Source organism: Micromys minutus (assembly GCF_963924665.1).
Source record: "Micromys minutus genome assembly, chromosome: 16".
NCBI classification, from domain to species: Eukaryota; Metazoa; Chordata; class Mammalia; order Rodentia; family Muridae; genus Micromys; species Micromys minutus.
This window is the reverse complement of record NC_137985.1, coordinates 51,252,890-51,268,448: the sequence shown is the minus strand read 5'-3', so window position 1 is coordinate 51,268,448 and position 15,559 is coordinate 51,252,890. Positions and strand designations below refer to the sequence as shown.

Below are 15,559 nucleotides of genomic sequence, written 5' to 3'. Positions count from 1 at the left end.
TACCCCAAATCCCTCTCTACCCGCTATGCTCTCTCGGCCGGAACAGCAGGTTATTTATTCATGTATGTATTTAGTTACTAACTTATTGGAGACGGGTTTCTCTAGGAGGCCGTGAGTGACCCGGAACCAGGCTAGCCTTGAACTCACAGGGGTCCATCTGCGTCTGCATTCTTAGTGCTGGGATTAAAGGCATATAAAACCTTCCCAGACCATGACTCAAGAGGAGTCTATTTACCTTAAACTTGGAAGAAAATGTGTGTTTTGCATGTTCAATATCCTGTTAGCATCTTTGGGGGCAAAGAAAAGGAATTAATAATTACTGAACACCCACCCCAGCCAGGCATAGCCCCTTAAGCTACCCAGAGTCCTACAAGTATGAGATTTCCGAACAGAAGAGAAGAGTCAGGGTCCTGGCACCAAATGCAGTGTAGCCCTGTCACCCTGTGGCTCACACCTTCGCAGATGTCTCTGGTTACCGTCTCCCAGCACCCTTAGGTGCAGTGAGTGGAGCTCTGCACACTGTAACACACTATAGTGTCTCCTTTTTCAAAGGTGTCAGAAACACAGCTGCACACACGTGATAGTCAACAGAATAAGGATAAAAAAGAAGCTAAAGAGGAAAGACTCGAAAGCAGCGCCTTTTTGTTTGTTGTTATTGTTGCTTAAGAGATAGAGTCTCCCTATCCGGCCTCAAACAGAGGAAATCCTCCTGCCTCAGTCTCCCAAGCCATGCACCACCATTGCCAGCAGATTCTTTGTCTATTTTTGCAAAAACTCAGGGCATATAAACTTAAAAGGAAGGCGAAGGTCATTTCAAAACAGGAGGAAGTAGCACACGATACATATTTTAGTCGCATCAAGGTCATGTTGGCTTTGATCTGAGAGCAAACCATGAGGCCAATAATCTGGGGCTTTTCTCGGTGCACAGATGCACCAGAACATGGGATGAAACTATAAACGTATGGGCTGGAGAGATGGCTCAGTGGTTAGAGCACTGGCTGCTTCTCCAGAGGTCCTGAGTTCAAATCCCAGCACCCACATGGCGGCTCACAATTGTCCGGTTCTAGGGGATCCAGCACTTTCACCTAGACATATGTGTAGGCAAAACACCAGTGTACATAAAATAAAAATAAATTACTAAAAAAGAAAATATAAACATCTATGCTTACATATATGTAAACACAGAAGTGCAGGTGTAGTTTAACGTTTAGAAAGGAGACCAAGGAAAAGTTAGTGTTGGGTGATAGAACACATGATTTGAAGCACATGAGATTTAACCTTGTAAAGTATCACTTTGGGGCCGGTGAGATGGTTCAGACACTCAAGGTGCTTGTCACCAAGTCTGACAACCTGAGTTTAATCCCCAGGCCTGACTCCCACAAGCTGTCCTCTGCTCTCTGGCCGGAAGCCATGATGTGTGCCATGACGTGTGCACACTCTCATGCACACACACATAGGTGTGCACACTCTCATGCACACACACATAGGTTCCTAACAACGTAAGAAAACAGTACATCAATCCACCGCTAAATCCTGTGCCGAACCAGCGCTGTCTGCGCAACTCTGTAAGATGCAAGCATTTTCATGTAATTGGCAAAGTCAGTCAGCCCTTTGCCCACAAAATCCTCTACATGTTTAACAAGGGAAAAAAAAGTCACCAGCTTCCAAAAATCTTTACAGTAAATTCTACCAAGTGACTTACGAAATACTTAAAAGAGAAAATACAAAAATTGAACATGAGTATGTTTTAACTCTCCTGAAATTTATGTTAACAGACCCTGGTTTGGGCACCTATAGACTTCAGAAACGACGTACCGAGGTTAAATTTAATAATCAACCCGTCCTCCTCTAACTTCCGAAATCCAAACACGTGAACAATATCAACCTCCTGGCTCAAAACCTAACTTAGAGTTTACGCCTTGCCTCTTTTGCTTCAGAGCAGAACAGTCTGGAGCCCGGCTTGGGAGCAGTAGTGTATTTAGATGGAAGAGACACTGGGTTGTCAAATGCCCGGAGGATTAGGTCATGCTCACCACACACATACCTGCCTTAACTGATCAGTTTATCCTCAGACCTAAAACAGTTGTGAGCCCCAGAGAAACTTGCTGGGAAGCCAAATAACTCTGCATATCTCCCAAACCGCTGCAAACCCCACAGGAAGGCTTTCAAATGAGGAGGCAGAGGAGAAGGAGGAGGAGGAAGAGGAGGACAATGGAGAATGGCTAAAGTCTCATGTGAGTGAGCAATTTTACGTCGGACTTCACTAAGCTCCAGTTCTGCCCCCGACGTCAGTTAACAGTACCACTCAGTTACTAACTTTCTATCCTGTTCTTTTTAAGACCAGAAAAACAAAAGCTTTTGTCAGCTGCCATTAATACTGTGGGCGAGCAGAAAGAAAACCATCAGCACAGAAACTGTCGTTAATAAAACAGGACACTTCAAAGGCACACAAGAAGCCTGTATGCAGACCTTTGCCCCACAAGATACCTACGGAGTGGTTAGAAGCACAGGGCAGCCAACAGTTCATCATAGCCGGGCTCCTGATCCGTGTTGCAACCGTGAACAACCCTGCATTAAGTTACAAATCTCTGCAGCTTACAAAGTCAATCTGCAGATGTGTAGCAAGGGCCTCGGCCCCTCACATGCTGGGCGGCACGTAGCTTGGATCTCCAGGCTTAATTTCTTCATCTTTTGGATCCTTCTCCACCTTCATGAGGCTGAAAAGGTCTCCTCTCTGCTGCCGAGCACGGGGTGCAGAGCTGCCCAAGTCAGGTATGTAACTCCTCCTCCTCCTTACTTTCTTGCGAGCAGCTGGCTTCCAAAGTCTTCCCCTTTCAGGGACCCCAGTGGAAGACACCCCACATCCTGCTTCGTCCACACTGCGGCCCAGACACTGCTGTGCACAAGAATGGCCACCTCCGAAGTGACCTGCATCACATTAGGGCAGTTCTATTTTAGATTCCATAGAACCTGACAGCTGGGTGAGAGAAAGGGGCTGAGAACTTGTTGTCAATGCATGCCTTCCCTCTGAGTAACTACTCAGGTCTCCTGGGGAAATGACTCAAGCACATTGTGAAACACGCTGACCACGTCAACGCAGGCAGTGTGAGTGTGTGACGAGGAGAGGTGGGAGGTGTACAGAGTCTGGTTATTCAACAAGACAGTATTTAAAGCCGGTTTCAATCTTAGGGTCATCTATCACGGAGTTACGCTAGCCTGAACAAACAGGATATAGAATTCTATTTAAAGCAAATGTGTCATGCTTTCATTTAAGGAAATGCACACACACACACACACACACACACACACACACCCCACCTTCAATGTTAGTACCCCCAGCTGGCTAGCTCTGCCTACAACCAGGTTTCAGTTTACAACTACTGCCAGTCTGTCTCCTCACATGTCAAACAAGAAGGGACAAGGCCACTGCCAAGCGTGGTGGTGGGGACTGTGCCACAAACTTGAATTTAAAACTTTAAATTTAACACTTGGCACTCCGCATTTCCAAACTTAGCGTCCTGCCTGTCAGGATGAGTAAACACTGTTTGGGTGGGAAGTCAGATGCTCTGATCGTGGAGAGGAACAAAACAGAGTAAAATAAGCTGATTAAAGCTGACAGAAGAAAATCCACCCCGAAGCTGAGCTGCGGTATAGACAGAGCTCTGCGGGGAGGGTACAGAGACAACCCCTCCATACTGCCTACAACACCAAGATTCTCCACACTACCCAGGGGCTCCTCTGCTAGCTCAGGATGCTTCATTTTTGGTGTGTGTGTGTATCTCAGTGTGTCTGTGTGTGTAACTCAGAGTGTGTACATCTGTATGTCTGTGTGTGTATGTGTGTATTTACTGTGTTCTACATCCCACATTAATATGAGACTAACTTACAGACACTCTAAAAGACACGCTCAGGAAATCCGTTTCATGGGAATGTGGCACATTCCAAGCCATGCTTAGAGGAAGAAGGTGACCATCCCACCAGAGATCACACGGCCTATTGAAAATGCTGCATGAACTCTAACAAGAACCGGTTCCCTCCAGCTGCAATATAAGCCATGAGGCCCATATTCTAATTATAAAACACATGTAGTCACGTGCCCTGTTGAATTCTTTAGAAAACAATGATGTATTTTCCTCCCAGACTGCATGAGATACCAAAGGGTCACTTGGCCCCAGAGGCTCCGCCTAGCCTAGTCTCTCTTCTTCAGGGGAGATCCGGGCTGGAACTCAGGCCTTGGCCTTTTGAGTAACAGAGCAAGCACATTCTTTCTAGAAATAGGTTAGCAAAGGCAGAGAAAATAAAAAAGGGGAGGGTGCCTGGAAGGACTCTCCAAAGTCCCACAGGGCCTCTCCATTCAGGAGATGGGCTGTGTGCCATCATCTGGCTTCCTAAGGACCAGAGAACAGCCCTGACTCTGCTGCCCCCAGACATGAAAGGCTGTTCTCTAGTTTCCACTTGGGTCACTCTCAAGATGTCATGTCCTCAGGGGCCTCCCAGACCCCTATGCCTGAGCACACTGCCCACTACTCCATCCTACCCCTTTCTTCACACTGCAGTCACCTCTGTCCTTATGCCCCACTTCCCCCTGTTCCTCTATGGCTCCGCTGACGTTTACACAACAGAGGTCTCAGTTCTCTGACTTGAAGCCATGAAACTGACTTTTAAATAGGTAACCTGGTAGCCACTAGGTTCTTACTCAGGGTGGGCAGAATTCCAGCCTCTGGGTCCTCTCCCTCCCACACTCCCTGTTCACCAGGCGGGGTCTGTCATGCCCTGGGAAGCAGCAGGAAGCTGTGGGTGGCTCAGCTAGTTGCGAGTGGGTTCACAGACCTCCCAGTCAGAACACACTGGTCCTCCCCTCCTGGCCAGTGCACTTTGGGTCTGCCTTTATGGCTCAGCAGACCTGCCTTGGCCCCCCAGAACCCTATTAGCTGGAATTTAAAAGGAGCTTTAGGGTTGGACAAGCAAGAGCTCACACTTGCCGTGTACACCAGAGGAGCGAATTATACCGCCTCAAGTCCGTCAACTACAAAGTAAAGACAGGGACAGAAAAGCCATCTGCAAAATCCAGATGCATTTGAAAAGCTTGATGCTGGGGCTGGAAGATGATAGTCTCCAAAGTGGAAAGGATCAGTTACCAGCGCTCCTGCCCAGGGATACCAATACAAGAAAATTCTTCTTAAAATGACGAGAAAAGTATAAAGAAAAACATTTTCAAGTGTTTCTTCCTTTCTCATATGTCAGCTTCATCTCAGGGGAGCCAACTCACTGGCAAAATTTATCAGTTTTGGTTTGTTCTACTCTTGTGAGACAGGGTCTCACATAGCCCAGGCTAGCCTGGAACTCTACATAACCGAGGATGATGTTACTACACCTTTGACTCCTGCCTCCACCTCCCTAGAACTGGAACCACAGGTGTGTGCTGCCACGCCCAATCTGTGGGTTACTGGGAGTCTAACTTGGGGCTCCCTGCATGCTAGGCAAACACAACCAACTGAGCTTTTAAATTATCTCTATGTGGGTATTGGGAACAGAAAGGCACTTTACTTTTTGATCCTTCCTTACGGTTGCTGATGTGGTCACCCACACTCACATCTTCTGGTGGCTGAGCAAACCACCACTTTAAACACAGTCTAAGCAAAAATTTAAAAATAAAAATCTCTTCAAACCTTTAGAAGTAATAATTTACAAAAAAAAAAAAAAATACAGGGGGAAAGAGAAATATAATAAGCCACAGATGCATCATAGGATGTTGCAGTCTTGATTTTTTACAGATGGCTTCCCTGCTTTGTTAGTTGAGGGACCCGAAAGTCAGGACTGCTTCCCTGGTCCACACAGAAATAAATTTTTTTTTTTTTAATTAAAAAGAAGAAAAAAAGAAAGCTCTAGCATGGGGCAAATCACGTAAAATACTTGCAGCCCAACAATGGGCTACAGAGATGGCTCAGTGGCTAAGAGCACTTGCTACCCTGGCAGAGGACCTGGGGCTGTAGCTCCAGTCCTGGGTGATGGGACGCCCTCTTCTGGCCTTCATGGGCACTGTATACATGTGGTTCACATACATGTATGCAGGCAAAAGCTCATGCACATGAAATAAAACAAATCTAAAAGAACACAGCAAGAAAGGACGATGGCAGTGGATAGGTTAAAGGGGACACTGGACTCAGTGAGCCCACAAGCAATGGCCGTCAGTCCTGAGCAAACTAGTTCTTTTAGGAGTATGACTACAGACCACTCAAGGGCATTGAACAATTATCTGAAATGGAGGATGCTGGTGTGGGAATGTTGGTGTGTAATTTTTCAGCCCTATTTTTAGGAACTACATATTATATCATGTTCAGATACAATAAGGTATCGGTTACATGAACCAAATTCTGCAGCACGTTTGAAAGTGCTATAATGAAGAACTGACAAACCCCATCACCGGCCATGCAGGGAGGGTTCATGATGTAAAGGTCAATCAGTGTCACACGCCGAGTGACTGGACAGCTGATGGCATCTCAACTAATGCAGGACAACTATCTGGTGAGCTTTGACAGCCTCCCACAATTAAACTTGTTCATTGGCTGGTATGATAACCCAGCAAGTAGAGACATCTAGTCAGCCCAGGACCCACACTGGAGAGGAGAGAACAGAGTGTGCTCTGATCTCCACATGCATGCACATGCACACAAGCATACACACACAAGCACTATTCCCTGTGCTGGACAGATATGTTTATATTTGAGGAGACTTGGCTAGTTTTTGCGTCATAAGTAAGAACTCCACTGTCCTGAAAGTTTCTCCTTTGTTTCCTCTGTTTTTTTTTTTGTTTGTTTGTTTGTTTTTACAGGAATAAGGCCTGTGTCTATGTCTGTGAGCATGTGAAGGCGGCTTTTTTTTTTCTTTCTTCAACCAGGTGCAATGTAAGAGTCTAGCTTCGTTTTTTGTGGTTAGATAACCAGCTTTCCCAACAATGTTTGCTGAGACATCATCTTATACTCGTTAGGATAACTACTATCGAAAGAAGAAAAGAAAAAGCATGTCAGGGAGCACAGGTCCTCTCCACTTTCGGGCATCCATCCAAAAGACTGCCAGTGCCCACTGCAGTGTTCCTCTCAACAGCACAGTCTGTCCTGGAGAAACACAATGGAATGGTGTGCAGTTCTTAATGAAGTGCCCACGGGAACACTGTGCTAAATAAGTCAGTCCCCTCCTCCTGTTCATCCTCCTCCCCTCCTCCTCCCTTCCTTCCTACCCCCAACTCTCTCCCTCTCTCTCCCTCCCTCCCTCTCTTTCTTTCCTTCACTCCCCTGCCCCTCACACAGTGAATAAGGCCACTTCATAGGAATCAAAAGTAGTTCAATTCCTAGAAACAAACAAACAAACAAATCGAATGGTGACTGTCAGAGGTGGGGGAGGGGAGTGATTGGTGAAAAGGGAGAGTTTCAGTTTCGGTCCTGTCAGCTGAGACAGTTCTGCAGATCGGCTGCTGGACACTAGACACACAACCCTGAACCACACACTTAACAATGAGCCTCTGCTACAGTTTATTGTGAAATGAGTTTACATTACGCTATGGTTTTTGGCCCAGCAGTAATCTGAAAATAAATATGATAGCTTAGATATCATTAATATGAGCGATACAAATTTTTACAAGGCCAAGGAAGGCGAGAGTGGCTACGGCTGACAGTGGCCTGCTAAAGCTCAGCACAGGCCTGCTGTGTGCCGTGAGCCAGCCTCCCCGTCTCTGCCATTTTATGGACTGCTCACACCTGGTGAATAGCACCTAAGCTGCCACCTGGTTACCAGGGACGCCCTAAAATGTGTCACTGGCAGTAGGAGCACAGCCCAGCGGTCGGTCCTTCAGGAAGCCACTTCTCTGCCATGCACACCTCAGAGTATCTTGGCAAGTGGCAACCAGACACTTGATGCAGCCCTGCAGGGGCAGGGACGAGCTTTTGTGTGCTCAGAGTTTTATGTCAACTTGACACAGGCTGGAGTCATTTTGGAGAAAGGAACCTCAATTGAGGAAATGTTCCACCGGATTGGCCTATGGTTCATTTTCTCTGCTGATGATTGATGGGGAAGGTCCCAGCTGACAGTGGGCGGGACTACCCCTATATTGGTGGTCCTGGGTTCTATAAGAAAGCAGGCTGAGCAAGCAAGGGAAGCAAGCCGGTAAGCATCACCCTTCCATGGCCTCTGCATCAGCTCCTGCCTACAGGTTTCCACTGTGAGTTCCTCCTGACTTCCTTCACTGATGGCTGAAATGACCCTTTCTCCCCGAGCTGCTTCTGGCCACGGCGTTTCATCACAGACACAGTGACCTGAGAAACCCCTGAAAGCAAGAAGCTCTTTTTTATTAAGAAGCACCAGTGCTGAACATAAAGTATAGTGGGTGCATTTTTTAATTTTACATGTATCTGTATGTTTATATGTGTTTGTGTGTATGCAGGTGTACATGCGTGTACATGGTTCCAGAAGCCAGAGGACAGCCTTTGGTGTCATCCTCACGAACAGCATCTACCTCCTAGACTGGCTGGCCAGCAAACCTCAGGACCCCCTCCTCTCTCTGACTCTCCAGAGTTGGGACCAGCATTTTCTCATGGGTCTTGTAAGGCCAGACTTTTCTCAAATGAGCCATCCCCCAACAAAGACAGTTCCATGACAGTGCTGGTCTGAAAAGGAGATAATCAACTCCAAATGCAGCTATCCAAAATACCTATGGTAAAGTCAAATTACAGCTGTCTCTCAAGAATAAGGACAACATCCTAACACAAAACAGCTATTTCACTAGTGGGCCGAACTGGATGGTAACTTTAAGCCCTGTAGTGGCTTGAATGAGAAATGTCCCCAGAGGCTCTGGCATTCGAAAACTTGATCCTGAGATGGTGTGGGAAGGTCATGGATCCTTGCTGGAGGAAGCAAGTCCCTCAGGGCAGGCATTTAATGGGACAGCACCTCAACCCCTTCCAGTCTACACAGCTTTTAGACTGTATGGACGTGCCCCACGTCTAGCCCCCACTCTCGGCTTTCCAAGTGTGAACGGATGGGAAAGTGATCTCTCAGCTTCTTGTTCAGGCCGCCTGCTGCCATGCTCCCTGGCCATTGTGGCCTCTCCCTCAGAAGCTGTCAGAGCAGCCGATTCTTCCTTGGGTAAGCCACACTGGGTCCTGGTGTTGTCTCACGTGGTGAAGAACTGACAGGAATGCTAAGGAACACAGAGTTCAAACCTCCTGGGTCTGAACACGGACACCTCATTCATACCAACTGCACACTAGGTTATGATAATGAGAAGAAATGATAGGAAACACATGCTCATCCAGAAAGCCGAGTATATACATGCTTACAAATGAAAAGGGGGATTACCCATGACCTCCCTGATATGGACTGGTTCTGAAATGCCCCTAACAGCTCATGTGTTGAAGGCTTGGGTCCCAGCACAGTCCTTGGAGTGGGGCCTCCCAGAGGTGACCAAGGGCTCTGGCCTCAGGATGGGATTTGTCTATTAATGAATAAATCTTAGGCTTCCTGGAAGCAGCTAGCACTAGAGGAGGGGAAAGTGGGGGAGATGCGTCACTGTGGGTGGCCTCTTTAAAAGCCCTGGTTAACTTCCTCTTCCCCATGGCCCTCATTCCTGGAGGCAAGGAGTACATTCCCTGCTTACTCTCGTCCCAGTAGGATACCTGACTCATCACTATGCGAAAAGTGATAAGGCCAACCATGGACATGGAACTCTAGACCTGAGCCAAAATGCCTAAGTTGATTGTCTCAGCTGGCAGGATCTGATACAGTCTCTAAGTAAATAGTGTCAAGTTGAGTTAAATCACAGGATGCACAATTGGTAGTTGCTGGTACATTCTTTGGCATGTGGGGAGCCCCCCTCCCCCAGGTACCTAGTCATACAATGCTTATAAGTCAATGGCCTGAGGGCTACAGTCACAGTGAACAATAGCTAATTAGCATACCTATCAGAAATGACCAGTGTCAAACATTTTGCTGGTGTTTTTGTTTAAAGTTGAATTTTTTTTTTATCTGTGTGATTTCAACATTGTTAGTATTAGGATAGGAATTCCTGAGGGAAAAGGCTATAGGTGTAAAGAGACTAGAAGACTTTAAAATACAGGCAAGTGGGGGCCAGTGAGGGGTTCAGCTGGTAAAGAGCCTTTAGGCCAAGACTGACATCATCAGAGTGGGCTCTCCAGTATCTCCATGGGAGAAAAGAGAGCCGACTCCTCCCTCTACCCCTCCCCATGCACGTCAAGGGTTCTCATGCAACCTCACTGAGAATTCCACTTTACAGCTGCCTTCTGAGAGGCAAAGCTGACCCCTGGGAACAATTCTATGCCCGGATGCATGGGTAGTGTCCCACATGCCAAGCAGGTGACACCTGGGTGCCCTAGAGCTGAACTCCTGCTTGGAAGTAGTTCTGGCTCTCCCAGGTTATGGGCCCAGCGGCCCCCACCTCCCAGGCGCTGGGATTTAAACAGGTTTAACTGTTCACGCTGAATTTGGTGTTCTGTGTGGCTGATTTGTCACTGACAGGGACCAAGCTTTTCTTGAAGGACTGGGTTAGTTACCAGCAGAGTAGCAGTTATGTTAGAAAGTATGGGTGCCACACCCCTGCACTTGCTCTTAGGACACCTTTACCAGAACTGAAAGCCAGTCTGACTCCACGCTCCTGAATTCCCCAGCCTTGAGAACTGAGTCAAAACAACAACAGAAACAAAAAACAAAAAAAAATTAACAAATCAAAACAAAAACAACTTTTTAAAAAATAAATCACCACGTCTCAGGTATTCTGCTGTAGCCACCAAAAAACTGAGGAAGACAGACGCCAGTTGCCATCCCCAGGTTGTGGTCTGTTCCTGACAGGTACGAACTATGGTCTCCACAATCCCCTCCAACACTTGGTCACTGAAAGCAGTGCACAACTTAAGGGGAACTGTCAGAGTAGCAGGTGAACAGTCGGAATAAAGAGATTCGCAGGGCAGCTGTCTCCTGGGGTGTACAGGCTTGAAGCTCTCCCAGCCCTGTCCTTTCCCATTTCTATGGAGATTGTCAGCCCATCCTTCAGAATCCCTCTGCTCTACAGAACACAGAACACTTAGAAACCTTCAGGACTTCTTGGCCAGAAATCTGTCTATTAGCTAAGCTAGTTCACTTCACTGAACAACAAAAACTCTGACATAGAAATGCAAGTATCTCATAAACTTAAGCCTCATGTGGGCGCACACCTATAATCCCAGCACTCAAGAGGCAAAGGCAGACAGCTCCTTGTGAATTGGGGGCCAGCCTGGTCTTCATACTGAGAACCTGTCTCAAATAAATAAATAAACATAAGAAAATCATATGCAATGTCTCTTACAGCTAAGGGAAGAGAAAGAGATGGGAGAGAAAGGGGGGGGGAGGGAGGTGGAGAGCTTGGGAGGGAGGGAGATATAAACACTGGCACTTGTACTAGCAAACCATTCTGAAATGCATACTGTATGGAAGGGACAGCCCTGGGAATGCTGGGCCCAAAACTCCTTCCAATTAGGAGATGCTCTAATGGAGACACCAGGGGAATGAGGGACTATCAATAAGACAGGAAGCTGAACCGGAAACGCTGGGCAGGAGTCCGGGGTGGGGACTCAGGAAAAGCTGCTGGAGGCAGCCAGGGGGACTTCCATCCCAGACAGGCAAGCCACTGCTGAAAGGAGCCTGGTACATTCCAAAGAAAGCAGAGGATAGCCCAGGGGAGACACATCATAAAGAGGAAGGCAGGCAACTAGACCAAAGTATGGATGGTTCAGTTTTAGCGTAAACATTTTTCGAAAGCAACTTCCTCAGAGACTTTGTGAGACTCTTTGGACATCTCGGAACCACCTTTACAAACATGCCTTCCTGGGGCTGAGGAGATAGGTAGCTCAGGGGGGAAGCATTAAGGGCATGAGGACCTGGGTTTGAACCCCCAGTGCCACATAAAGGACAGGTGGCCTCACATACCTGCAGGAATGGAGACGGACAGAAACTCGGAAGCCTGCTAGCCTACCCCAAGAGTCAGTGCACATACTATATATATGCACATATACCCCTCCCCACACACACCACATAAACATGCACCGCAACACACACACACATATACCACACAGGTACATATACCAGACACATATATACACACATGTCTGTGTGCATGCACCATACATATATGCACTTACACCACACACACACACTCATATCAAAGTTTTTCTAACCTGACATACTATATTTTCACTTCCAAGAATTTAGATTGAATAATAGCCATTTAAAATGTTTGCACTAAATATCTTAATCTACCTCACCCACTTCAATCCTAAAAATATAAACAAAATTTCCAACTACACACACACACACACACACACACACACACAAAGATTGGGCTAGCGAGATAATTCCACAGTAAAGATACTTACTGCCCAGCCCAGGATCCAATAGAAAGAGAAATAGCTCCTGCAAGTTGTCCCCTGACCTCTACAGGCACCATGGTACATGCATGCCCTGTGCCCCACGAATACAAACAAATATGACAGGAATGGTGGCACATGCCATTAATCCCAAGCTCTCGGGACGCAGAAGCAGGCAGACCTCTGAGTTCCCGGTCCCTTGTCTTCCCGGTGAGACCTTGTCTATATACATGAATATTTTTAACTAAAACCAGGAGCTCACAATCTCAAGATAAAGGTCTTTCCAGGGGAGAGGCGGGGGGGCTATAGAGACAAGTAAATAAAACCTTCTCCAGTGGAAAATACATGAACACACCAAATAACAAACAGGTTTAGACAAACTCCAAGCGGCTTCCACAGAACCCTGCTCTCGCCAGCCACATTAATAAAGCCCAAGGCAGGCTCCGAACCAAGCAGCAGAGAGCAAAGCTCGCTGTGTGGACGTTCCTCATACATTGGGGTCCTGTGCCCTGCAGCTCGCGGGCTCCAGACGCCACGTGGTCCCACTCTTATACCAGAGCACTGGAGCTGACCTAGCAGAAGAAGGACAAGCTACAAAACCAGCCGCTGCTCAGCCGCGGCCGACTCTTCGCCTTCCTTGCTCCTGCTTGCCCTCCTGATGCCCCACACGTCCAGTGTTTGCCACTGGGACAAACTGAGGGAAGAGAAACCTTATTCTTTATCTTCTTTCTGACCAAGGCAGTAAGATTTCGTCCTACTTTACTGACTCTACTTACTGGACAGGCCGGGGAGATGGCTCAGCAGGGAAAGTGCTTTCATGCATTCATACAGATCTTAGTTCAGATCTCAGAACCTACGTAAAACACCAGGGAAGGCAGCAGGCCCAGCATCCAAGCGCTGGACAGGAAAGACAAGATCCCTGGGACTCCATGGCTCATCGGCCAAACCAATGAGCTTAAGCTTCATTCAGCAAGAGACGCTGCCTCAAAGCAACTTGAGGAGAAGGGGTTATTTCAGCATACTTTCACATCACACATCACTGGTCATCGCTTAGACAAGTCAGGGCAGGAATTTAAACAGGGCAGGAACCTAGAGGCAGGAACCGACGCAAAGACCACAAAGGAGAGCTACTTAGCGGTTTGCTCCTGTGGCCTGCTTTCTAACAGCATGCAGGGATATCCGCCCAGGGTGGTTTGAGCCCGTGAGATGGCCCACACCAGTCAAGACAATGCCCCACAGAATTGCCTACATGCAAACTGTATGAAGGCATTCTTTCAGTGCTGGCTCTTCTTTCTCTGAGAAGCTGACATAAAATGAGCCAGCACAGACAGCAACTGTGGAAGAGATCTGATATCAACCTCTGGCCTGCACTCACACCAACAGGCATGTATGTAAACACACACACATGTACACCTGCCCACATTTGTGCAGGTACACAGGAGTAAATATTAAAATGCCAGACAAAAGTGATGATGATTTAAATAACAAGCTGGACCTCTTCAGGGTCACAGGCAGCCGTGGAATCTGGAATAACATTCTTGGAAAGAACTAGAACCAAGAGAAAGCAACACTTTTCAAAGATTTCTGGCCTCCCAGGGAGATTCTATTCTGGGCTGTTGCTTAAATACCAGACTGTCCACCCCTCCCTGAGACAGAAATGTGCTCCTTTATTAGCACTGTCTGGCCTTCAAAAAAAAGTTTATTAAAAAAAAAAAAATAGAGCAGCCAGGCTGGTGCACAGGCCTGTAATCCTAGCTCCTTGGAGGCTGAGCCAGGTGGATCAGGAGTTCAAGACCAGCGGGGCCTACAGGGTGAATTTAAGGTTATCCAGGGTAACTTAGACTATATCTCAAAACAAAAAGTAGAAAGAGGGCTGGAGACATGGCTTAGTGTAGAACACTTAATAAGAACATGGGAGACCCTTGGATCAAAACAAAGAGATGGGGGTGGGGGAACCAATCAGGTCTGGAAGGTGCCTGTCTTAGTTAGGGTGACCACTGCGGCAATAAGACACCATGGCCAAAACTATTTGGTGAAAAAAGGTTTATTCAGCTTGTGGTTCCCCATCACTGTTCACCATTAACAGAAGTCAGGATGGAAACTCAAGCAGGGCGGGAGCCTGGAGACGGGAGCCTGGAGACGGGGGCTGATGCAGAGGCCATGGAGGGGTGCTGCTTCCTGGATTGCTCTTATGGCTTTGCTCAACCTGATCTCTTACAGAACCAAGGACCACCAACCTGGAGAAGAATGGTGAACCACAGTGGGCTGGGTTTCCTCCACCAATCTCCAATCAACAAAGTGGCCTAGAGGCTTGCCCACAACCCGTCTTCTGGAGGCATCTTCTCAGTTGATGCTCCCTCTTTTCTGATGACTCTGGCTTGTGTGAAGCTGACATAGTTAGCTAGCACAATAGCACTCCAATTCAAATAAGCCTCTCTGTTTGGTTGGTTGCATATTTCACCTCGCCAAAAGAAAATGCACTGAATTCCAAGGCAACTGCTCTTACGCATCTCAGACAAAACAAACATGATGCACAGAACTGAGTTATTGGACTGCTCAGATCTTAGTCTGTGTCCCCTTTAAAAAGTGTAGCAATTGATAATTGAAAAAAGTAAACTCCTAAATATTTTCAGAAAGAGTATGCAAATTACAGTTTTAAAATATCTAAATGCTATGAGTAAAATTTTTAAATATAGAGATAAAAGCCAAGGAGGGACTTTACAAAGCTTCTGCCCCTACACACACCAGAGAACACAGAGATAAGTGAAACATTTTAACAAACGTTTCTATCAGCTTTGAACACTGACCAGTTTTAGGACACACCGAATAAAAGGCAAAACATGTAGACGAGCTTTGGAGCCTCAGGCTGCAACAGTGAAAATAATCTGCTGCGAGTCTAATCCTTCCACATGCTGCTCTTTGCTATGGTTTGCGAAGAAACATGAAATATAAATACAGCTCCAGGAATTCAAAAGACTGCTCAAGGATCAAGCCAAGGGGCTAGAGAGATGGGTCCTGCTCTGCTCCTGCAGAGGACTCAAGTTCAGTTGCCAGACCCAGGACAGACAGCTCACAACTGTCTGAAACTGCAGCTACAAAGGATCTGATGCCCTCTTCTGGACTCCATGGGCATTGCACTCACAGGCATATAC

General features: G+C 47.0%; 1 protein-coding gene across 2 annotated transcripts in view; it reads right to left on the bottom strand.

The window, feature by feature from the left end:
- Positions 1-15,559, bottom strand: part of UACA (uveal autoantigen with coiled-coil domains and ankyrin repeats) — an 84,670-nt gene that overhangs the window by 37,758 nt on the left and 31,353 nt on the right. Inside the window, exon 1 of one of the 2 annotated variants that reach the window (XM_080930282.1) lies at positions 2,492-2,923. The exons of the other annotated variant lie outside the window; for it this stretch is intronic. Within the exon in view, the coding sequence (XP_080786408.1) occupies positions 2,492-2,530 (39 nt within the window). The 5' untranslated portion in view covers positions 2,531-2,923. Of the gene's footprint in view, positions 1-2,491; positions 2,924-15,559 lie in introns of those variants that run through there. 2 annotated transcript variants of the gene reach the window in all.